Source organism: Mesocricetus auratus, unplaced genomic scaffold, assembly GCF_017639785.1.
Source record: "Mesocricetus auratus isolate SY011 unplaced genomic scaffold, BCM_Maur_2.0 Super-Scaffold_100676, whole genome shotgun sequence".
In the NCBI taxonomy this organism is placed as follows: Eukaryota; Metazoa; Chordata; class Mammalia; order Rodentia; family Cricetidae; genus Mesocricetus; species Mesocricetus auratus.
The window spans coordinates 168,599,482-168,625,612 of NW_024429266.1; the positions used below are offsets into that span (position 1 = coordinate 168,599,482).

General features: G+C 41.8%; 1 protein-coding gene across 1 annotated transcript; it reads left to right on the forward strand.

The window, feature by feature from the left end:
* The first annotated feature begins 1,287 nt into the window (after positions 1–1,287).
* LOC101833651 (histone-lysine N-methyltransferase SETMAR) lies at positions 1,288–14,015 on the forward strand. Its single transcript, XM_005065986.4, has 2 exons — positions 1,288–1,486; positions 12,623–14,015. The coding sequence occupies exons 1-2, from the start codon at positions 1,331–1,333 to the stop codon at positions 13,409–13,411; spliced, it is 945 nt and encodes a 314-aa protein (XP_005066043.1). The 5' UTR covers positions 1,288–1,330; the 3' UTR covers positions 13,412–14,015.
* The last annotated feature ends 12,116 nt before the right edge of the window (positions 14,016–26,131 follow it).

Below are 26,131 nucleotides of genomic sequence, written 5' to 3' on the forward strand. Positions count from 1 at the left end.
CTGCTTTGTATTAAGTTTTACACTAGAACAGAACAAAGCAGATGAAAAATTAAGATAGAGTCACTTGTCACCAAGCAGAAAATAAGCTGTTTATCTGATCTTTCAGGGAACTAAAAGATTACAGAGATAACAATTTTCCCAGAATAAGAAAACTCTTCTGTCTTAATCTTAACACACAAACACTGCTCTGATGCTAACTAATCAGTTATTTGCCTATTGATCCATATTACTGCCAGACCTTACAAGGATAAAGTAGCTTTGAAAGGAGCAGTCTTCTTTTGCTCATTGCTTTTATTTTCCCATCCCTTCTCTTCCTATGAAATCAATGCTATGCTCAGAAAACCAAAATGCTTATTCTATTTTATACGTTGAAATGTTGCCTAGTTCAGGATTGAAAATAAGGCCAAGTGAGATATTTAGATGCAGTGACTCGTGCAGACAGTCCCAATATTCAAGAGGATGGAAAGTTCGAGGCCAGACTGGGTGACATACTAAGACCCTGTCTCAAAACAAACTAATCAAATATATATAAATAAGTATGTATTCATTTACACACACACACACATTTGCAATTTTGTTCTCCAAGACACCAAGATGAAAAACCCAGGAACATTCATTTTGCAAAGCTCCTCCATATATATTGAACGGTAATAATTCCAGAAACTGGAGTAATTCAGTTACCCTTATAGATAACTCAGAAAGAGCCTACCTGCAAGCACATATAAAGACTACTCATCAACTACTCCCTTCTTCCTCTGAAACTTGAAGAAGAAACCCCCACTCTTCCACTTAAGGTCCTGTTTTATATAACATATATGTATATAATATGGAAGTGTTTGGCTACGTTAAAATATTCCACCAGATTCAGAAACTGGGGGCTATCTCTACTCTACTCAGAACTGCATTTTTTCCCCATGATTGGGCGAGAAGAAAGTAAGCTTACAAGGAGAGGACCCTAACACAAAATCTGTCACCAGTCATCCAACTTCTCCGCGGTTCTACAACAGTCGATATGCTGCTATCTATTTTCTTATTCAGCTTAGGAGGTGCCTCTCCAAACGTCTACTAAACCCTCAATACGTTGACCATGCTTTGCAAGGTTCCCCAGAAAAACAAACATTTCAGGTTCTCTGGCTTGTATGGGTCTCAAAACAGTGGGATCCAGATCAAAGCATCCCCTCAGTGCTGAGGCAGCAATCGCCCTCACCTGCTGCTTGTGAGGAACGAAAACTACAACTCCCATGAGAAAGTGGGGCCGCGGAATCCACAACTCCCAGCATCCTCCCGGAGGCCCTAGCCGGTCAGGCCAGTAGGAGGAGTGAGACTGTAAATGTCGGCGGAAGCTGTCGAGAAGCGTTCCTTTGGAGTAGCAGCAGCTGAGGAGCAATCTGCCGCCCTGATAGAGCCAGATGTAGCGCGTGGCCTGGAGAACTTTCCCGTGAGAGTATGGCCTCTGGGGGCGGGGCCCAGGCCTAAGCCTTTCCAGGTAGAGGTGGGACTAGGGAGGCGGGGCCCGTGCGTTTTCATATGGGGGTGGAGCTACAGGGGAGGCGGGGCCAGCGCTTTTTCATATGGGGTGGATCTACAGCATCTCCTCTCCGCCTGGAGGCGGGGCCAGTGCGTTTTCATATGGGGGTGGAGCTACAGCCTCTCCTCTCCGCCTGGAGGCGGGGCCAGTGCTTTTTTTGTGGGGGTGGAGCTAGAACAGCTTCTATTTCCTCTCTCCCCCGGGGCGGGGCCAGCACTCCATCCAGGAGAGCATCCAAAGCACTATAGGGGTTGACCCGAGGGCGGCTTTTAGTTACCCCAGTCGGAGCCTGCGCCCTTCCATGTAAGGGCGGAGATAGAGGCTTAACCCCCGCCTCCAGGGGAGGAGCTAGAAAGCTGCTCAGAGCTCCAGTAGGCGAGGCCTCGGCCTTCTATGTTGGGGCGGGGCTAAAGGGCTGCTCACAACCTCGGGGGCGGGGCTGAGCCCTTCCTTGTGGGGCTGGATTTCAGGGATGCACACAACCCAAGGGGGCGCTAAGGCACCTTTCCTAAGAGCCGAGAAAGGTAGACGCGCAGCTCCCCCACGTGGTAATAGTTGTCAGACTGACTGTAGCCACAGGCTTCCTTTTCTTCCCCTAATATTTTTGTTTTTTAAATACTAACAGCATACGGGGTATTTGGTTGTATTATGGCGTTTTAAAATGTGCATTATCAAATATTAAGTATACATAACAGTGAGTTTCATGATGGCATTCTCATAGCAGCACATAATGTGTTTTGATCATGTGCGTGACCACCACTCCTTTCCCCTTTTGTCCCTGTCCCACTCCTAGTAATCCTTCATCTTCCTGGCTAGCGCCGCCTTCAACTGTGTGTGTGTCAGAGAGACAGAGAGACAGAGACAGACAGAGAGACAGACAGAGAGAGACAGAGACCCAATGAATGTCATCAAGGTTGTTTACTGAAGCTGCAGTCCTCTTGACTTTTTTGTTTGGTATTTACTTATTCTTTGAGAATAGCATACAATATAAGTAGTTTATCTAACTCCTTGCCCACCTCCCTCCTTGTCTACCCATTTTCATGTTCTTTTTCTCTCTTGAAAAAAGAATAGCCATTGGCTTGAAGGGAAGGTTCTTAAATGAACAGAATTTAATATTTTTCTATGAACTTGTAATAAGACCTTAACAAGGATTTTACCTTATTCTTGTGAAATGACAGCTCCCTATAGTGTGTGTGGCAGAGGGGTGACTTTTCAGAAAGAGCATTTTCTCTGGTCTTGTACTCAGAACTTATTGAGGTATCAGAGCAAATCAGTTCCCTGTCTGGTCTCAACTGTCTTTCATGTAAGAATGACCTGGTTATGAATCTCAGCCCTTAGAGTCAAACTTAGCTGAGGTCTCCTTCATGCTGAGAGGTCTTGGGCAAATGTAAGTTAACTTTGGAAAAGCCTTGGACACCTTCTGTGTTGAGTTTAAGTAATAGTATCTCGCTATACAGCTGCTTTAAGGATTACTGTTTCTAGTTCTCTGGAAGAACTCAATAAATGTCCACTAGTGTTACTGCCTCAAAGCCCTTGCTTTAACCTTCAACCCCTCCAACTGTGACCTAAAAGTTGCCTAAGAAATTGGGAATACCCGAAGATTCTGATGAAAGAGCTTTGCCCTTGGATGTTAGACTTAGATAATGGTTTAGCCATTCAAGCTACTCCACAAAGCCTGAGCTTTTTGTTTTCAAAGTGAAAATGATTTAAAATAGTATACCTTTCTCTCATCTATTGTCAGTACAAATTGAGGCTGTCTCTTCCTTCCTTCTAGGTTTTTTGTGAGCAGCAAATGGGACAATAACTTCCATAGCAGATTTCAAAAGGCAAAACAAGATTTTAATGTGAGAAATAGTATTGTTCTCACAAATTATGATTTGTGGACAATAATACATGTCTGCATTTGCATTGGCAGTTTATTGTTAATAACACAAGTAGATAATATTATATGTGCCAATGAGACCTTAAAGTTTGTTCAAGATCAAACATTACAGAATGTCTGGTAAGACCACCTATATGTTTTTCTTTATTCATCAAACCACTGAATGCCTGTAATATGCTGGGGTCCATATTAGTCTCTGGGGCTTTTATTTATTCCTCTTACAGAACCACACATGTAAGGCTATTCTTAGGCTACATATCAAGACCCTATCTCCAAAAAAAAAAAATGTTGCTAGGAATGTAGCTCAGTGGCAGAGTGCTTTGTGCTCAGGTTCCTGGGTTTGATTCTCTGAACCATCAAAAGTTTAAAAGGTTTTATATAAGTATCTTCTTTAGGATCCTCACAGTCATTAGTGTCCATAAACTCAGGGGGTTTGATGTACTAATTATAGTTTTCAGATTAAAATAAGTACCTGTCTATTTTTAAAAGGAAGAGGGAAGAGAGAAGAAGTCATATGATTGATCCTTAGACCAACCATTGAAGGCATACATGAAAGTCAGGAGACACTGTTGTAAAAAGATATTCCTGGTGTGGCAAAATGAGATACTGAATAAAGTGGAAGTAGCTCAGCCAGGTAATCAGGCAATTTCACTGCTACAGAAGGACACACAATGTCCCACATCAGCTGTGTAAGCACATGGTGGGGGGGGGATGTCACTTAACCTGTGTCTCATGCCATTGGTGACAACCCAGCCTCACAATCTGACATGATTGGCTAGTTGATAATGGGTGGTCAGGGGAAAATTGCAATAGAGAGTTGAATTTCAAGGAAGTCTACCACCCAGGGTTTGTCAAATAGGCAAATTCACAAGAGTTTCAAAAGATGGAAGGGTGTATAGAATATAGGTCTTTTTGGGAGGCATTCTTGACAGCATAGGACAAGCCTCACGGTTGCCCATGTTGTCTAGTGGTACTAGTGGTGTAGGATGTGCGTGTAAAGACCCTAGGGATGCAGGTAGAATTCTTCATGTGCTATGGAAATGCTCTACCACTGACCTCCACTCCATCTCACCTTCAGCTATTTTTTCCTTGTATTCCACATACATAAAAGGAATCTTACAAAAAATCAAAACAGCTTACTTGCTGCAAGCTCTGCCTTCATGGGCCCACACAACCATTAAGGCATGAAAACTCAAGGTAAAAATAACTTTATGTCTGCTTTGCTTTGGAGTGTTGTGGAAAGAGAAAAGGGAACATTCAAATGTTCACATTAGAAGCCAGCATATCATAACGACCTCAGGGTTGAAAGCCAAGGAGAAAATAAACTAATTGGTTTTCTCAAGCTAAGTCAGGTTTAATCATTTGTCAGGTCCCTCAGATCAACCTCAAACGTTATTTTTAAGATCTCAATTGCGCCTTGACCAGAATCATCTGGCTCACAGTCTCCTAATAGCTGTTAGAAGCGAAAACAAACTGATGACGCTGGAGGCCAAGTCCAAGGATTCTTGTAGCTGGGTTTCAGTACAACCAAAAAAGGAAGGAAGGTTTGCACAGTGCTTCCTTAGGTATTCCTTGGGATTCAGGAAACTTCCTTAAGGGCCATGCTCTTGTTTAAAATCCTAGTACTATACAAACTTGGACTTGAGTTTCTGGGGCTCTGATACAGAATGTTAAATCAGAACAGTCCCAACTTGCAGTTGATGGCTGTCAAGAGCTGCAGCGAAGCTGTCAGAACAAACGGAGTCTGCTGTATGTCTAGAATAACAGATGAGAGGGACATTCGGGACACACCCCAGAATTCATGCCTTTCTTTGGACCCATGGGTTTGAAAGATGACGACTACCCATTGAACACAGTTCAACATTCAGGTCAGTTCATGCTAGCCAGTTCATAATTCAGAGAAGGAAGAAATAAAAGTCATCATGAACAAGAGGAGCCGAGATAGTATATTTATTTTTTAACATGCTATATGCTGTTTCTGTTTTGGCTTCCTGGATAATTACTATTTATAATTTTTTTCTCAAGTATCTTTGTGGAAAAAAATTGGAATCTCTACCCAGGATGTGCTTTATAGGGAATCATTTCACACTGATCATTTTGCATTTATTTCTAGCTCTTGCATATGACAATGCAAGAAGGGTAAAAGTTCCCTTCTTGTCCTTTGTGTTCTGCTGATTCCAACTCCCAGTATGTGAGTATGTGCATAAGACAGTAAGGCAGTGTTTGTTGATAAGTGAAGGAAGTCTGGGCCAGGTCAGCTCTTACTGTCCTCACTCAAAATGAGTAAGTCACCAAGATTAGGAAAGTATTTCATAGAGCAGATATTTGCTTGGATATGTTTGCAGCTAGGAAGATTTTTGTTTCACCACCTACTACAATGTCTGTTTAGTTTTTCTTAAATTTACATGCCAGTCCCAACTGTAATCATTTAGATTATTTCTTTTCTTTTATAAGTGAAATAGGAAGAATAGATAGTAAAGGGAAAGTAATAGGTTTTTTTGTTTTTTTTTTTTTTTTTTTGGTTTTTCGAGACAGGGTTTCTCTGTATTGTTTTGGAGGCTGTCGGTCCAGCCTGGCCTCAAACTCACAGAGATCTGCCTGCCTCTGCCTCCCGAGTGCTGGGATTAAAGGCGTGCACCACGAACGCCCAGCAATATTTTTAAAGCAAGTTCTAGGCCCTTAGTAGCATTATCTCCCTAGGAGTTTGTAATAACCACCCCGGATATGAGTATTTTCCTTGTCGTTATTGTATCTACAGCTTAGCAAATCGTTTGCCACAAGTCACCACGGTAATGTGATCCTGGCTGTGTATGTCTCCAGACAGTCTGCATTCTACACTGAGAAGCACTGGTGACTTGGCCTTGTGTTCCTGGCCACAGTTGCAAGTTTTTCTGCCTGAACTACTGCATAGTTTGTTCCAATATCTTAAACCCAGTTGGAAGCCTGTTGGTTCTTTGTTCATTTACATCTCTGACTACATTTTCTAGTCATTTCCTATCACCATCCCCAGCTTTCACCCTACTGTGCTAGCCAGAACTTCCTTGATTGCATGAAACATAAATATCCTTCAAACTGGCTCAAGCAACAGAGGGAAAGAATTGCCTCACATACTGGAAATGGCCAGACGTGGCTACCATAGAACTGTCTGTATTAAGACTCTAATGATGTCTAGTAAATTCTCTCTACTATGCTTCCTGTTTGTAGAGTAAATGCTTCCTGGTTCTCTTTAGTTGTTCTTGTTCTCGGTTGTGTTTCTGTTTTTGGAGGTGGGGGTCTCATAGCCTAGGATGATCAGGAACTATCTGAGGCCAAATTCAAGGATAACCTTGATCTTCTGCCCCCTTGCTTCCATCTGTGGCATGCTGGGCACCACAAGCCCATGTGCCTCCACTGTGGAGTGTGTGGTACTGAGAATGGAACCTGTACTGAACCAGTACTCCGCCAACTGCGCTGTACCCCCAATCCCAAACCAAACACTTAAGAAGATTAGTGATGTTCTGCTTAGCCGGGTCAGCTTCTGGAACCATCTGGAACCCTCATCCAAACCTCTGCATCAAAAGTGGAGAGACTTCTGGGAGGAGCTAGGGGGAAAGCCCATCTGCTGTGATGAAAGCCCTGTTTTCCTGTAGGCATAAGCAGCCTTCGGGTTTAAGTAACCTTGTGAATGAATTTGGTCCACAGGTTTGTAACAGGAAATAGGGTACAGACAGACATTGTAATAAACTGGATCCATTTCAGTTAAGCTCAAGTGGCTCCACCCAGTTTGCAACACACATCTCAGCATCAAAGTTTAACATTTTGCTGAATTTAAGCTTTGGAGTAGAAAGCCTAATGATTGATGACCTCAAATTATCTCTGAAAAGACTGATAATCACATGATAATATACTAGACATGGGTTTTAAAAGGATTGGGGGTAGCCGGGTGTTGGTGGCACACAACTTTAATCCCAGCACTCGGGAGGCAGAGGCAGGCGGATCTCTGTGAGTTCGAGGCCAGCCTGGTCTACAGAGTGAGTTCCAGGGCAACCTCCAAAGCAATACAGAGAAACCCTGTCTCAAAAAACCAAAAAAAGAGGTTTAGGGTTTTTGGTTTTTTGGTTTTTTAATATGGAGCCTCCAATCTAGTTCCTTTTACATGCTATGTAAACTCTACCATTGGGCTATCTCCTTACCTTAAAAGATTATTCTTCACTATAGTTATTTTTTAAATCAGTAAAATACTTTTCTTCTAAAGTATTTTTCTAACCTTTTATGGAGTAGAAAAATGAAGATGAAGTTAAAATGATTTATAATCACCACTGATATCAGGGTCAATGATTTCATACATATATTATTCTGGGCTGGTAAAATGGCTCAATGGGTAGAGACACTTCCTGCCAAACTGGAAATTTACCGTGAAGTCTGTATTGTCTGTTCAAAGATATCTGAAGCTCAGTTGGAATTTGCTGCCATTTGTGACCCAAGTGTGAAGGAGCTAAAATTGCCAGACTGTATAACTTTAGAATTTTTATGTGTTTATATATAAAATATATTCTTCTATCTATCTCTGTGTCTGTCTCTGTATCTCTATCTCTGGAAGAACAGCCAGTGCTCTTAACTTCTTAGCCATCTCTCCAGCCCCCTGTATCTCTGTGTCAATGCTATGGATCAAATCCAGAACATCCCTTGCACATTATAGAAAAATATATAAAAGAATATTTCATAATAAATTATGAACTGAGGCAGTAGCTCAACAGAAAAGCACTTACCCATCATGTGTGATGCTCAATGTGAAATCTTCAACACAACAAAATTAAGTAAAATATAATAAAGTAGTCTCAATTTTTTATTTTTAAGTAGAAAATATCAACCGGAACTAATTTTTAGGATGGGAAATACTTTCCTGGTTAGAAAACTGCAGTAAGTCAGACTTATTTTAAAAGGAGTCATCTGTGCTGGAAAAGAATCATTTTATAGTTCAGTGACTTAGTACTGTACTTTAAAAGGATATGCTCCTTGAGGAACAAACCAGTTTAAAAATACTCTTCATGAAAAGTTTCACAAGGAGATCACATAATCTTCATTTTACAGCTGCTTCTTGAAACGCCTCAATAACCATTTACATTTCAATGTTGAATCTTTAAAAAGCTAAAAGTGAGTTCTGGATAAGACAGCACTCATTGCATTTGATGGACAGGGCATTTTTTTTTTTTTTGAGCGTTCCTCCATCCCTGGAGGACATTCCTACACAGCTAAAGTGGTAAGACAAATGCAAAGCAGAAGCTGGTTAACTCCCCACCCCCGAAACACTGTCGAAGCAGAAGGCTGGCCTGCCCCCCACCCTAGACTCCCACTCTTCACCTTCTTAATCTTTCAACAGAAATGCCAACCCTCCTCCAGCTCTGTGCTTTTTAAAGTATAGACTTCTGCACTTAAACACACAGCTCCACCAAGCCTCCCCAGAGAGTGTCACTACATGCTGTTCAATGCCTTTCTAAAGATGGGCCCAGGAGACACCCTGTTAACAAGGGACCAGAGATGGGCAATCCCGCATCCCTCCAGATCCTGTAAAATCCTTACCCCAAATGGAAAGCCATGCAGTTGGTGGCACCTTACAGAACCACTCTTACTAAACTCCATTGACACAGTGACATTCCACTTTACTAAGGGTCAGAATACAAACAGTCCCCAAGAACTGGCCCCTACAAAAGAGTGATGTGGAAGGACACGTTAATGAAATTTCTTTCTTGTATTTGTACTAGAAAAGTCAATATTGCTTCTGATATAGTGAGATTGTTCCTTACAGACAGTGCAAGACTTGTGTCTAATCATACACTGTCTTTGAACTGACTGATTCTGAATGAAGCTAATTGTTTAGTCTGTTTCTGCTTCATACTTTACATGTCTAAGCTCACTGGACAGGTTTCCTTTACCCTGGATTAGTCGGCTTTCTGCCATTGTAACAAAACACCTTCGATAATCAGCTTAAAAAGTTGAAAGGTTGGTGGCACATGCCTTTAATCCCAGCACTCAGGAGGCAGAGGCAGGCGGATCTTTGTGAGTTCAAAGCCAATCTGGTCTACAGAGTGAGTTCCAGGACAGCCTCCAAAACAATACAGAGAAACCCTGTCTCGAAAAACAAAACAAAACCAAAAAAAAAGTTGAAAAGTTGTTGGGCATGGTAATCCAAGCACTTTAGAGGCTGAGACAGAAGGATTATCAGAAGTTTCAAGACAGCCAGACACTGTCTTACCCCCACTACCACCCCACACACTATACATATAAGGAAGTGGTTTCTGGGGATCGTACTTTGTAGGTTTCAGTCCAGCCTTGATTGGCCCTGTCTCTTGGCCTTTTGCTAAGGCTGATCATCAAGGTGGAAGTATGTAGTACAGGAAATTGTTCATGGCAGCCGCGAAGCAGAATAAACACAGGAAAATACTGGATCCAAATATTCTCTATGAAGTCTGTGCCCAATAAACAGACTGTCTCCTACCACGCTCCACCTCTTAAAGGTCACACCACCTCCCAGTAGAGCCACAGACTAAGGAATGAGCCTTGAACAAATAGGCCTTTGGGTATTTACCCAAGCCACTGCACACCTCATGCTTGTCTTTTGTTAATGACTGTACCTTTTCAAAACAACCTAATTAAGTCCTTTTGGGAAAGAGGAGGCTATAAATAAAGTTCCAAGTAAGCAACAATTTTTCTATACATAAAGTTTGTTAGGTTCTTAAGAGTGTGTGTGTGTGTACACATGTGCATGCCTGTGTGGGTGCCGTATGTATAGTGCCTATAGAGCCAAGAGGTTGACATTGTGAGTCGTCCTCACTTGCTCTCCACTGTTTCTTTGAGGCAGGGTCTCTTACTGAACCTGGAGCTCACTGATCAGCTAGACTGGCTGGCCAGTGAGTCCTGGGGATCTTGGAGCCTCCACATCTGCAGGGCTAGCCTGGTGGGTGCATGCTGCCACATCAGACTCTTCTGGGGGATTAGAGTCAGATAGTTGTGTGTGTAGGGCAAGCAGTCTATGAACGGAGCCATGTCCCCAGTCCTAAGAGATACTTTAAGCTTCAGGGTTTAAAATTGTGCTTCTTAACACCTATAAGGAAATAATTAAGACAGCAGGTTTTCCGCAAAGATTTTAGATTTGAGACTTTTTCATATTTTATAAACATACTGTTTTGAAAAAGTAGGTACATTTAAAACACCAAGAAATGTTACAGTTGATCCCTTTGTCATTTAATAAGAACAGAATTTCTCTACATGTGTCAGATACATCTATAATTTATATATTGATACCTATTTAATAAATTCCATTTTAGAATTATTTCTGTGATTGATTTGACATTTATGATTTTAACCCCAGAAAAAACCTAGAATGACTCATAATGAATATAGTATGTATATATATTAGCAGGTAAAGCTAAAGGGGAAAAAAGATGAGGATAAAATATTGAACTTCATGCAGGCATCAAATTCAGTAGCTTTCGTCAGAGTGCCGAGGATAAATGATTGAGGGCTCGGCCCTAAATGGATTATCTTTATCAATCCTCCCACTCCCGCCCAAGCTCAGGGAACATCACAGAAGAGGAGGCAGGGAAGGTGTAAGAGCTGAGGTGGGGAGGAGCACAGCTGGAGGATGGGGAGGAGCACAGCTGGAGGATGGGGAGGAGTAGAGCTGGAGGATGGGGAGGAGCAGAGCTGGAGGATGGGGAGGAGCAGTGCTGGAGGATGGGGAGTAGAGCTGGAGGATGGGGAGGAGCAGAGCTGGAGGGTGAGGAGGAGCAGAGCTGGAGGATGGGGAGTAGAGCTGGAGGATGGGGAGGAGCAGAGCTGGAGGATGGGGAGTAGAGCTGGAGGATGGGGAGGAGCAGAGCTGGAGGGTGGGGAGGAGTAGAGCTGGAGGATGGAGAGGAGTAGAGCTGGAGGTTGAGGAGGAGCAGAGCTGAAGGTTGGAAGGAGCAGAGCTGAAGGTTGGAAGGAGCAGAGCTGGAGGATGGGGAGGAGCAGAGCTGGAGGATGGGGAGGAGCAGAGCTGGAGGATGGGGAGGAGCAGAGCTGAAGGTTGGAAGGAGCAGAGCTGGAGGATGGGGAGTAGAGCTGGAGGATGGGGAGGAGTAGAGCTGGAGGGTGGGGAGGAGCAGAGCTGGAGGATGGCGAGTAGAGCTGGAGGATGGGGAGGAGCAGAGCTGGAGGATTAGGAGGAGCAGAGCTGGATATTGGGGAGGAGTATAGCTGGATGATGGGGAGGAGCAGAGCTGGAGGATGGGGAGGAGTATAGCTAGAGGGTATGGAGGAGTGCTGTGAAATGCTATCTTCTGACCTGATGTGGCTAGTGTCCTCACAAATTCACAGAAGCTGTGGTTAGCTGTGGAGACTTACACAAGATCAAACCAGCCAAAATTCCAGCCCAGATGAGGAAGTAACTCTTGAGGAACTCCCCTAACTTAGGGGCTGTTAGCAGGTGACAGCTGATGACAGGAGGAGACTCATTCTCTGGGGTGACTACTGACAGGTTACCCACATCCCAGGAGACGGCCCCACATCCGTGCACACATGGGCAGCACTGAGTGGGCTAGTAAAAAAGAAGACAGGAAGCTGAGAGGAGAATGTGGAGGGTGGGACAGGGTGGGTTAGGATCACGGTTGATCGTATACACAAATGCAATTCTCAAGGAATCAACCATAGTTTCAGTTCCTGAGATCCAAAACTTTTTAAGGAAACAAAACAAGTTTCAAAGATTTCAATTCCTGATTATAGAAAAAAAATTCTATTGTTATTTTTATTCCTGGAAGACCACAAAACTTTAAAGTGTTGGAAGTTAGTTTTTTGGACTGGAGGAGGTCTCTGTGGTTCAGGGATCTTGCTGTTTTTGCAAAGCATCGGGGTTTGGTTCCTAGCACTCCTGTTGGGTAGTTCATAACCTCCTGTAACATCAGCTCCAGAGGATCCTATGTCTTCTTCTGACCTCCATGGGGACCAGCACACATATAACACATACAGACACACATTCATGTAAGTAAAAATCAAAGTAAATCTTTTAAAAACTAATTTCTTTAAGCAGGAGGATATTCTTGGGTCATGTTTCGATGTGTTGTGTTTTTGCGAGTTTGTTCTGTCATAGTTTTTCTATGCTAGAATTAGGAAATGTCCACACTGAAAGCTGTGCCTATATTACTTCATATGAAATACACAAATGCCACTCTAACCAGCATTTCTTGCTTTTGCAGTATACTCCTGATCATGTAGCTGGGCCTGGAACAGACATCGACCCCACACAAATAACCTTTCCTGGGTGTGCTTGCGTCAAAACTCCATGTCTCCCTGGCACGTGCTCCTGTCTCCGCCATGAGAATAACTATGATGACAATCTGTGCCTCAGAGACATAGGCTTGGAAGCAAACTATGCCAAACCAGTTTTTGAGTGCAATGTCCTCTGCCAGTGTGGTGAGCACTGCAGAAACAGGGTGGTCCAGAATGGTCTACAGTTCCGTCTCCAGGTGTTCCAAACGGGTAAGAAGGGCTGGGGACTACAGACCTTGGAATCTATACCCAAGGGAAAATTCGTCTGTGAGTATGCTGGGGAGATTTTAGGATTCTCTGAAGTACAGAGAAGAATTCATCTACAAACAACACATGACCCAAATTACATCATCGCCATCAGGGAGCACATTTATAATGGACAGGTCATGGAAACTTTTGTCGACCCTACCTACATAGGAAATATTGGAAGATTCCTGAATCATTCTTGCGAACCAAACCTGTTGATGATTCCTGTCCGAATTGACTCAATGGTGCCTAAGCTGGCACTTTTTGCAGCCAAAGATATTTTGCCAGGAGAAGAACTCTCTTATGACTATTCAGGAAGATTCCTTAATCAAGTAAGCAGTAAAGAGAAAGAAAGGATAGACCATGGACAACTAAGAAAGCCTTGTCACTGTGGTGCCCCATCATGTGCCACCTTCCTGCCCTATGACAGTTCACTATACTGCTCCTCAGAAAAACCAGACACCAGTTAAGAACTAGTTAAGACGCCTGTCAGCCAGCGTCTCTGAAAACTGAAACCAGAGAGAATCAAGCAAGCATTAAGTGATTTATCTACGTCCTGGTTTCTCTCCCGAAAATGACCTACCCTCAAGGGAAGTGTACCTTGTAGTCAGCAGCTTGTGTATTCCTGTAAGAAAGACTAGGGGTTGCCCAGCCTTGCCTCTACCAGGCTGCCTAAATCTGACCCAAGAATACAGCCTAGACTATAAATGTCCAGCTGCACCCTTTCTCCAGAATACTTGCTTTTATAGTTAGTTGTGGGTAAATGGCTATGTTCAAATTGGCAGGATACAAGCAGAAATGATGAATGTTTGGGTATCATCTCGTATTTCTCCTTGGAACCCAGAATTTATACTTGATGGCTGGAGTTGGGAAAGGGTCATGCACAGCAAATAAATAAGATATGTGGTGCTGTAAAAGATGCTGCTAGTCCTGACCTGTTGCCTCTGTACTTGTAAGTGGGAAGCTTACAACATTAAGCCACTGTCTCCTTGTATTTGAGCAAACCTTACGATTCAAAAAGACCTCAGCCTTCACAGCTAGTTTTATCAGTAATAAAGCTGTTTGTTTTTTTTCTGTCTGACTCCTGATTTTATTTCTTGTTTGTTTCTAATCATGAGTTAAGGAGAAAGGATGTTATCACTGCTAAAACCTAATAATCACCAGAAATAATGAAGTACAACCATGAGAATGATTTCCATCTATAATCAGGTCAGAAAAGGAAGCCTGTTGTAAAGTTTTGACTACGCTCTTGGCTGTGTCCCAGAGCTTATGAAGTTAGGTTTCAAAACCTCAAACAACCTCACTCCTTCACTTATTAATAAGATAAAAATAACCGTGTCAACACCAAAGAAGCAGATGGGAGTTGTATAATCCTATTTAAACTTCTAGAGGAACACAAGCCTCTGACTGCCTTTCTTAAAGCAGGATATTATAAAAACATAGTTAACTACAGTCTGGGGAATAGAACTCATGGATAGAGCTCATGCCTAGCATGCAGAGGCTCCTGGCTCCAGCCTATGTACCACAAGATAAATAAGTAAGAAGACAGCTGTTTTAAAACTCAGGTTAGTTCAGCCGGGTGGTGGTGGCACACGCCTTTAATCCCAGCACTCGGGAGGCAGAGGCAGGCGGATCTCTGTGAGTTCGAGGCCGGGCTGGACCGATAGCCTCCAAAACAATACAGAGAAACCCTGAGTAAAAACAAAACAAAAAACTCAGGTTAGTTCTACATATATTCTGTGGAAATTAAATATCTTAAAAGGGAGGCCTTGGGTAGTAGATCAATATTTACCATGGCATACAAATGACCTTTAGGAGCCCATTCCACATGGAGGGATGCTCACTCAGCCTGGACACATGGGAGAGGGCCTAGGATCTACCCTGGATGAAATGACAGACTCTGGAAATCCCCCATGGAGGGCCTCACCCTCTCTGGGGAAGAATGTGGGGCTTGGGTGGGGGGCTGGGCCCTGGTGGAGGGGCAAGGGAGGAGAGGAGGGAGAGGGAGCTGGGATTGATATGTGAAGCAAGCTTGTTTCTAATTTAAATAAAAAATTATATTAAAAAGGCAATTATTCAATCATGTATATTATTAATAAAAAGAAATTGATTTCTGTAGTACATATAAACCATACTATAAGGAGGCTTTCTGCTTTAAAAAGATTTATATTATTTACAACATCCCATTCTAGTGGAAAATCTAAGTGTGTTCGTTGTCCATCAGAAACAAGGGAACTGTATGTGAATTATCTCAGTAAAGGTGCTATGAGTATACCAGTTTGTATTCTCATAACATCAGAAATTACTCCCTGGATACAAGATAGTAGTTTATACATAAAATGTCACAAGTTACAAGGGTATGATGTCAAAATTTTCCTCAACTTTGACTTCTCTGAAATCTCTTGATTTACTTTGTAAAAATCAGCTTTTATCTCTCACTCCAAATGACTCTTTTCCTTGTACTGCTGCAAAGGACCCAAGCTACATGAGGAGAAAGATGGAAATCCCTGGAAGAAAGTCTGGCTCACTTGTTGAGATGTCCTTTGGTATTTTTCATTCACTCTCTATTGACCTTCTCCATGTTTATTCAGGGATATACACAGAGGACAATATGGAGATACGTTAGCCCCCACCACCTTGGTACTTCAGCCATAGAGGAAACTGAATACAATGAGACACTTGAGGTGTGTGTGTGTGTGACTTTTGTCTTAGTTGCTTTTCTATTGCTGTGATAAAACACTGTGACTGAGACATCTAATAAAAGAAAGTGTTTAATTGGGCTTATGATTTCATTGAGAGTTCATGATGGCAAAAGCATGCCAGTAGGAACAGCTGAGAGCTCACATCTTGATCCACAAGCATAAGACAGAACTAACTGGGATGGTGCAAGTCTTTGAAACCTCAAAGCCCATTCCCAGTGACACACCTCCTCCAACAAGGACACACCTCCTAATCCTTCCCAACAGTTCCACCAACAGTAAGCCAAGTATTCAAACGTATGAACCCATGAGGGTCATTCTCATTTAAACCAACCAACACATCCTTGTGTACTTTCTTATTCTTAAATAAAACAAAATCCTGAAAAAGCATTTTCCTAAGGTTAAATCTGAAGTCTTTCTTAAGCACCAAGTTAACTGCATTTGCTTTGTTTTCTTAATATTACCATGGGGGCTGCAAAGGTATCTCAGTGGTTAAAGCACTGGATGCTCTTGGAGAGGACCTAGGTCTACTTCCTAGTACACACATGGTACCATCTGGTACTCCAGTTACAGGGGAGTTGATACCTCTTCTGGCCTCCCTGGGAACATGCAACCTCAGGTATGTGTGTGGTCACATGTATACTTGTAAGCAAAACTTCTGATACACAAAACGTAAAAAGTTTTACAAAAAAAATGCTGATGCTTCTACCTTTCAGAGAACACATTTTAAAATATGCTTCTGCTTGACTACTACGATAAAAACAATGCATTTCTCACTGTGCCTTACATGGTATAATAAAGATGGTTCTTCCCTTCTGTGATCTTCCTAAGTCCCATCACCCCACTATAGTCATGAGAAAAAAGTAATATAAATGCAATAAAGAAGCATTCTATAAAAGTTTTGGCATAACTCCTCAAAAACTGTCAAGGTCATCAAAGACAATGAATGTCAGAGTGGAAGAAATGGCCCAGTAGTTAAAAGCACTGGCTGCTCTCCCAAAGGATCTGGGTTCAATCCCAGCATCCACATGGCATCTCACAGTCACCTGAACTCCAGTTCCAGAGTATCTAGTGCCCTACTCTGACCTTGTTGGGCAGCATACAAATGTGGTACACTTATATATACCTGCAGGAAAAACAACTGAAATTACAAAAAAAAAAATTATGTAAGTCAGAAACAGCCACAGCCAAGAGGAGCCAAAAGAGAGATAACATCTACATGCAACATGGTGTCATGGAGCAGATGACAGGTAAAACTGCAGCACCAACTACAGACTTCACTTAAGAATGACATTTGTTGCCAGACGGTGGTGGTGCACCCCTTTAATCCCAGCACTCAGGAGGCAGAGGCAGGAGAATCTCTATGAGTTCAAGGCCAGTCTGGTCTACAAGGCTACACAGAGAAACTGTCTGGAAAAATCAATTAAAAAAAGAATGACCTGTCAATATTGGTCCACCAACTGAAACAAATGCAGCATCTCATCTCACATCTTGATCCACAAGCATAAAACAGAACTAACTGGGATGGTAGAGATGAGATGTAATGTCACTGTGCTGTGCTGATAGCAGATGCTACTGGGTGTCAGAACTCATCTCAGTTTATCCATAAACCTGAAATGATTCCATAAACGTCTACTACAAAAGTGAGTCAAACAATTAGAAAGTCTGTTTCTCTGATGAATGTGTACACACAGCAAATAAGTGAATGAAAGCATTCTTAAGGCCATTAGCAATTAGAGAGGTACAAATCAAAGCCACAGTACCACTTCAGATTCACTATGACAGTTATAACCAGAGTGACTGTGGCAAAGGTTGACAAGGATGCCAAGATATGGAACATTATATATGATTAGTGGGATTACAAAAGTATACAGGTACTTTGCAAGGCAATTTAGGAGTTCCTCACTACATGTACTAGGTAAAACCCCAAGAAACTTCAAATGCCCAAAAGAAACTTGAGTACAAAGCTCATACCATTATTCACAGTAGCAAAAGGAGGACACTAGACAAATGGCTGGAAATGAGCAAATGTATGAAATGTGGTGTCCATTCAGGGAGTATTATTTGACCATATGAATGAAGTACTGAAACACACCATGACCTAGTTGATCCTTGAGGAAAGACATTGTGCTAAAGAAGAGACGCCAGGAACATCTATTCAATAAAGTCTAGTTCTGTTTATGTGAACTATACAGAACTGGCAATTCTGTAGAGCCATAACATAGACTAGTGGTTCTTAGGGGCTGGACACAGGAGGCAGTATTAGGAGGTTGTGAAGGGGATATTTTTGGTTGTCAACTTGGCTTCATCTATATTTAGCTAAAACTCTAATGGCTAGGTACACCTCTGCAGGTATGTTTTTTTATTAAATCATTTGAAGTGGGAAGAGCCACTTATATGGATCTTTGAGGTAGGAAGATTCACCTTTAATCTGGGCCACACCTTCTGACAGACAAGGATGAAGGAAGCTTGCTATCATTTTGCTGGCTTGCTTTTGCTCATGCTGGCAAGTTCATTCCTTCACTAGTATTAGAGCCTATTTCTTCAGGTTTCCAGCATATATTGAAGGCCACCTAGACACCCAGTCTTATGAACTAAACAACTGCTGGGTTTTTTGGATCTTCCATTGGTAATCAGCAGCTGTTAGACTAGCTGGACCACAGCCCATAAGACAGCCTAATAAATCCCCTTTATATAGATAGATGATAGGTGATAGATAGGTCATTCTACAAGCTCTGTTCCTCTAGAGCAGTGGTTCTCACCCTCTGGGTCATAACCCCTTTGGGGTCAAATGGCCTTTTCAAGTGGTCACCTAAGACCATCAGAAAACACAGATATTTACATTACAATTAATAACAGTAGCAAAATTACAGTTATGAAGTAGCAATGAAAATAATTCTTATGGTTGGGGGTCACCACAACATGAAAACCTATATTAAAGGGTCACAGCTTTAGGAAGGCTGAGAACCACTGCTCTAGAGCATCCTGACTAATACAGGGCTGCTGATTGCTACTTGGTACATTAGCATATTTGGGGACAATAATAAAATATTCTAGAGTTAGTGGGGGCTGTTGTGTAATTTGCTATGCTTTCTTGTTTGGGTGGTTGTTTTTTGGTTTTGTTTTGTTTTGTTTTGTTTTGGAAAACAGAGTTTCTCTGTGTAGTCCTGGCTGTCCTGAAACTCACTTTGTAGACCAGGCTAACCTCGAACTCAGAGAACTTCCTGCCTCTGCTTCAAAGAAGCTAGGGTTAAAGGTGTGCATCACCACCACCCAACTTGTTATGCTTTTTAAAGGGGAGAATTGAATGAATGATAGCTCTCCTAACTTTCTGTCTGAAAAAGAAGGAATAAGAGGGGAGGAGAGAGGAGAAAGATGGCAGCCAAACTTAGGAACCTAAAACGCTGAACATTCAGGTCAGGGATAATATACTTAGACCTAGGGAAAACGCTTCCCTACTTGCTTGGGTTTTGTTTTTATTTGCATAGATTTATTCATTTTGTGTGTATGAGTGTTTGCACACACACACGTGCAGCCTGTGCATACCTAGTACCCACAGAGGTAAGAAGAGGGCACTGTGTCTCCTGGAACTGGAGTTACAGATGTTTGTGAGCCATAATGTGGGTGCTGGAACTCGAACCTGGGTCTTCTGCAAGAATAATGGATGCTTATAGTCCACTGAGCTCCCTCTCCAGCTACCCCCCAACTAACCCACTGAGCTCTCTCTTCAGCTATCTCCTCACTTGCTTTTTGTTGGCAGAACAAGACATGACTTCTTATTGTTATGTGATGTCTGTGGACAGGGCCACTATCACCACTACAGATGGACACAGCTCTAGGATACAGTAGGAATATGACTGGCAAAATCGTTGGGTGATAAGAAAAGAATCAAGTTCATTAACTTACTAGATTCTTCCTTTCAGCATGAATACAACTGATACTTCAGTAGTGGAGTATTGTTTCCCTAAAGTGTATGTGGTACCAATTATCTTGTGTCTTCCTGTTCCCATTTAGAGACCAAGAGACATTTCCAAACTACATAGTATTTATTATGAATGCCCTGGAAACTGATTTTTCACACCACCATATAGCTCATATTATTTTATATTGGTTTATGTGTGATTCTAGAAGTTTTATATTGAGTTCTTGTCAGTATTGTATTTAAGAGATGGTGAAAATGTCCCCTAAAATTAATAGTTTATACAATTTAAATGTTTCTGCTGTAATAGTAATTTATTGTATGTAATAACCCCATTTTTTTGCATGATATATAAATTTCATGGTTTGTTTTCAACTCAGCAGAATAAAGCTCAGATTTTTATTTTTATTTTATTTATTTATTTTGGTTTTTCGAGACAGGGTTTCTCTGTGTTAACAGCCCTGTCTTCCCTGGAACTAGCTCTGGAGACCAGGCTGGCCTGGAATTTACAGAGATCCTCCTGCCTCTGCCTCCCAAGTTCTGGGATTTAAAGCATGCACCACCACCACCTGGCTAAGCTCTGATTTTTAAATACTATCACAGAACTACAATGATTCAAAAGTTTCTTTTATTTGGCATTAATAGAATGACTACATGAAAATCTTATTTGTAATAACACAATTTGTGGTTTTACTGAATGATGAGAAAAGCAAATTTTACAGAAACTACATAGTAATTTATGAACCCATATAGGCCATTATTTTATTACCCATCCAATTATCACCAGCTCAGTGAATGCCAAGGCATGAGAAAAGATAATGGAATTTAGAAATATTCGGTGGTTTTGCCAACTTTCACTTTACAACTCAGCTTTGTATATGGTTTCACTCATCTGGCTTTGAGGATGCTTTTTATGCACAGTTCTCCCACAAGCTGTCCTGGCCTTGATGCTTATAAAGGAGACAAGGGATTAACTTCCCTGGCAAGGATATTACGGTACTCAAAGCAATTTATGGAGATGTTACCCTCCTTACCACCTTACCCCATGCTTCTTTCTGGCATCAGCCCCTTGGCCTCCAGCTGTGCATTCCTCCCATCTCTTCCTACAAGAACACTTCTGCCTTCAACATCCAATGGTTTATCATCAATTTAAAGATGTTGGTCGAATTCCTAAACATAACCAGCAGGTCTTCAAACAGTAATTTCTATCAGTTTAGCCTTGATGACAGTATTCCCTGCTATTGGGAGCTTTAAGGAGCAGATTTTTAGATTTCCTCATCAAAGGGCAATGTGTGTGTGTGTGTGTGTGTGTGTGTGTGTGTGTGTGTGTGTGTGTGTAGTTTTTACTTTAAACCATACTCACCCCTGCCTTTGTTGCAGAATACTCATTATTTTCTTCATTCTGGTGATCTCTTTAGATACTGCTGTAATTTTTTGCTCTCTGTCCCTTATACTTACTTTTAATAATGCTACTAGACAACTGAAAGTAACAGCAATATATTCCATGACACTATTTCTCTCCCCACTTCCTCCTTCCTTCTCTCTCTTTTTATAATTTTTTTATTTAAATTAGGAAAAGCTTACTTCACATGTCAATCCCAGCACCCTCTCCCTTCCCTCCTCCCTTGCCCCTCTACCAACTCTCCCAGCCCCCCACCCAGTCCCCACACTGTTCCCCAGGGAGGTGAGGCCCTCCATGGAGAATCTCCAGAGTCTGTCATTTCATCCAGGGCAGGGCCTAGGCCCTCCCCCATGTGTCCAGGCCGAGAGAGCATCCCTCCATGTGGAATTTCCCTCTCCCTTTGCTTCCATTTCTTCCACTGTCTTGTCTCTGTTTGCTGCCTCCAAATTATACATTACTTTCATCAGCCTGCTGTTACCTTGTCAACGTTTTTATCAGGCACATATCCAGCCCTGTGACATATCACCATAGTTGAATGAGGGAAATACAAATGACCTGATCTACCCTATAATCTCCTTTGCTATGTCCTACTTAGCTAACTTGATAATCCTCTGGTACATGTATATTCAATATGCAAAATTGACAAAGACAACCAATTACCAAGCATTGACATCAGTCATTATAACTCCACACCCAATGACTTCCCACTGTGCCCTCCTCTGAGACCCCACCCCCACACCTCCCTCCATCATTCCACCGGTTCTGTCTCTTCCTAAGAGGGCATTACTTCAAATCTTTTAAACAGAGTAAACTAACATTGGGGGAAAGCAAAATACCAATCAATCTAGATTGTCTTTAGTCAAGTCTGGGCCATTTTCTTGACTGATGATTGATGTGTGAGGGTCTAGTCCACTGCAGGCAATGCCAGGGTATATAAGAAAGCAAACAGAGCAAGCTATGAGAAGCAAAAAGTATACCTACTACAGCTTCCCTCAGTAGACTATAATCTGAGACATATAAACCAAACAAATCCTTTCCTCCCCAAACTACCTTGCTTATGGTGTTGAGCAAGCATAACTGAATCCCTTCTATATGAGTTTTTGGTTTTGTAAGAATTGTTTGCTTGCCAGTGTGCATTCCTTATTTTCCCAACTCCTGCAAATAGCATGATACCCATTTCCTCTCCAGCAACCAACTCAACTGCTCCCTAAGTCTAACAATAGAGACCCTTGACTTTCAAACACAGTTCAAAGATGTAAATTTTTAACAGATACCAGACCTCCATTCTATCCCAATTTGCTTTGCTAAAATTGTTCTCAAAACAGAACAAATTGAGTATTGATGGTCATCTTGTAGACCTTTCTCCTAATACCTTGAAGATAAGTCAATTAATTTTTAATCACTCTTTTTAATGTAATAAAAATAAAAATTTTAAACTTCTGTTGTTATGGGATTCCTGCCTGGGTCCCGTTGCCACTTTAGCCCCCAAAAGAACACATGGAGACTCTATTTGTTACAATGCTGTCAGCCAATGTCCATAGGCTAGTTCTGTCTTAAGTATTAACCCATAACACTAATATATATATATAAGGTCTTATCTTATTGAGGATACCAACCTCATGTGTCCTGTCTTCCTGGGATAACATGGTTACCCTCCACTCTTAACTACATTTCCCAGAATCCTCCTCAACTCCTAGTTCTACCTATTTTGATTCCCTATTGGCCAACAGTGCTTTATTTATCATCCAACAAGACAAGCATATACACAAAAGGACTTCCCTCATCATTCTGTTACTTATTCAGTCAGCCAATTAGTTCACAAATGTTTTTTATTATTCTCATACATACAAAATTCATGAAGTTGAGCCGCTGAGCTCATAATTTATTCAACAAATGGATTTGAGCCCCTAATCTACCATATCCTAGAGAAGTCAAAACCAATAACATTCTTTATCTTCAAAACACTTAGTTTCCCCTAAAAGAAAAGCCACTGACATTGTGAATAATGGGGCCATATACATATGTTTCATATAGTTTTTGAGTACCTATATTATAGTACAGGAACAGTGTATGCAAATTTGGCACCTGCATAAATAAGTGACCAGCAGAAGAGAGTTCAGAGAAGATTCGAGAAGACCAGGAACAAGATTGTTTAAGGCAGACCAAGAAAGTTCTTAAGTAGCTGCATGAATTAGTAAGCATACAAATAGAACCAGGAGATGAACAAGATGGCAGGGATGAGGGATCATGCACTCTGAGGAATGGTGCTACAATATTTACTAACACAACAAGTTGCATTGAAATGTCTATTCCAAACACTGGAAGAAAAATCATTGGTAGAACACAAGACCCTCGATACAGAGTTTGTACATTTTTTGTTTTTTATTCACACAATTCAAGTGTTAAATGCAAAAACAAAAACAAACAAACAAACAAAACACCTTAATTATAATGCTGGCAAGAGGGCTCCAAGGGTAACAGTATATGCCATACAAGCAGGAATCCCTGAGTTCAGATTCCCAGAACCTACCAAGAAGGCAGTCATGGTACCACAAATCCTAGTGCCAGAGAGGCAGAAACAAAAGCATCTCTGGTGGTCACTGGCTAGTCAATCAGTGAGCTCCAGGTCCAGTGAGAGACTCTCAAAGAACAAGGAGGATGGCAGTGGAAGAAGCCACCCAGATTTAACCTCAAGCCTGCCGATGTGCCTACACACATGTGTGCACACTGCCCCCCCCACACACACATACAATCTTCACTTGCTTGACTTTTCTTCTCACATTGATTTTTCACCCCGGCACTGGGCTCCTAGGGTAAGATCTATGCACTGTAGCTTTCAGATCCAGAGAATGCCTCTAGATATTTGACCTTCAAAAACAATTTAAAGTTTAATAAGAGTACATCTTGTTCTGCACTGGCTCTACCCCAAAAGAAAAAAAGTGACAAAGAACATCACATAGGCTGGCATTGTTGCCAGAAAGCACATCTTGCCAAATTTGCTCTCCTCAAACACAAGTCCTGGCCATTTTAACAACATTAAAAAGGAGAAACACAGGAGAGGAGACCTAAAGAAAGGCAGTATCTAACAGGGACTTGAGGCAAGCGCACCTCCTCACAGGAAGCAGAGGTGCCTGGAATAATGATCCTCCGCATGATTAAAGGAGTTCTGGTGTTTTAAAGGGGACTTTGACCCCTAGGCTTTATTTATAAGATTTGGGTATCTTTTTCCATTTCTGCTATAAATTTGTATATAAATACCTATGTATATATGCATACTGCTTTCCTTTTATGAAATAATTTTCCAAACAAAGATGTGTTCTTTTCACAACGTAACACTACAATATCAGAGTAAAAATATTTTTCAGTTTTTCAGTCTAGGAGCTAGGGAGACAGCTGATCTGGGAGATGCCTTGTAAGCATAAGGCCCACAGTTCAATCCCCAGAGCCCGCATAAAACAGCCAGGTGCAATGGGACAGATGCATAATCTCAGGGTTGGGGAGGTGGAGACACAAGAATCTCAGGTGTGAATCTTGGGTTTGCCAGGATATATCCTACCTTTACCTTTTTCTTTTCTTTTTAATCTGAGAAGAAAGTCATTTTAAATACTCCAGCCCCAGTTTCGGTTCATGAAGAATGCTGCTCTGGGGCCACACAGAACAGTAACAATTTACCTCTGCTCACAGTGCCAACCTGAGTAGAGTTGTAAGAGTCTTGCAGAGGTCCAGAGACTGGAAAGTTCTAGGGCACCATGTTCATCGTGGACAACTCCAGTTTCCAACAACGAAAGCACATGCAAAGGGTAACCTAAATGCTATATAGCATCAAGAAGCTGCTTAGAGGCCCACTTTATGTCATCAATCACAACAAATGTCAAAAGCTCAGGTCATTTAGTGATACTTAGTAAGCAGCTATTATGTAAGAGCCACCATAGAAGAATTTCGATCTATCCTAGAACTTTTTGTAGTTACTTGTGCTTGAAGTATTATAGAAAGCCTTGGTTTCAGACATTGGAAGGAAGACAACATACCCTGATTAGTTCCTAGCACACATACACACACACACACACACACACACACACACACACACACACACACACACACTCATAACATCTTTTTTAAAAGGACCCACATACATCAGGTTTTCTATGGTTGGCATTGCTTTTGCATTTACTTACAGGGTGGTCTACAATATACCTGTGTGCCAAGGGTGATGACATTTCCCAACTGGTTTTGTGTTTTATTTGGTATTATTTTGATAATCAAAGGGAGACAAGACTAAGGCAGTCCCCAATGACAAGGTAACCAAGATGACCCAGGAATGACTCACTTAATCTAATGTCTCTAGACAGAATTTTCCTGACAGCTCTCCTTTCCATTTCTCTGCAGGAGAGAAAGTCTAATACAGTTCAAATCTACTTTTCCCACACGCTACAACTTAATCTCCCAAGAGTCAAGAAGCCCACAACTCAGAAGGTAAGAACAGAGGTTTAAGGTTTATAATCCCAAGCCTTGGTTTGATCCAACAATCTAAGTCCTCTAGAGAGAACACTCAGGAAAATGTATTTTGAACAGTCTCCTGACAAATACTTCTAGTACAACAAGTTGAGCCTGGTCCAATGACCAACTCTGGGGATCATAAAATGGAATCAAGAGATGGGGTGTTGGGATATGATGAGACTAGGTAGCATGCCAGACCTCTCTGGCATTTAGACCAAGGTTATTAACTCTCAGAGGCACATGGGGTCAGAGCCAGCCTGAATGAGCCATATGTAGGAAAGGTCAGAATTATTAGCTCAGCAAGGGACTCAGCTCACCAAACCACAGAGAGAAAAACAGCAAGGAAACTGCAGGCAGTTAGAGGTCACTGTCAATTGTGGGCAGAGAGAAGTGTGGAAAGAATCTGTTCCTCAGGACAGAATTGATTAACTGTGAATCACTTTTGCATACTGGAGTCATTTGGAACCAAGAGTGAACCAAGCTACATACCCCAGGGTAGTGTTTCAGCCACAGAAAGTAGGGAGGACTGCAGCACTGGACCACATGAAGAATTGGGCTTGATTCACTCACCACAACTGCCCACCACCATGGCAGCTATCCTTGAACCCTGCAAAATTTCCCCTGGGCCAAGCTCTGCTGGCTCTTTTCAAATTCAATGTGGGATAAAGAACTC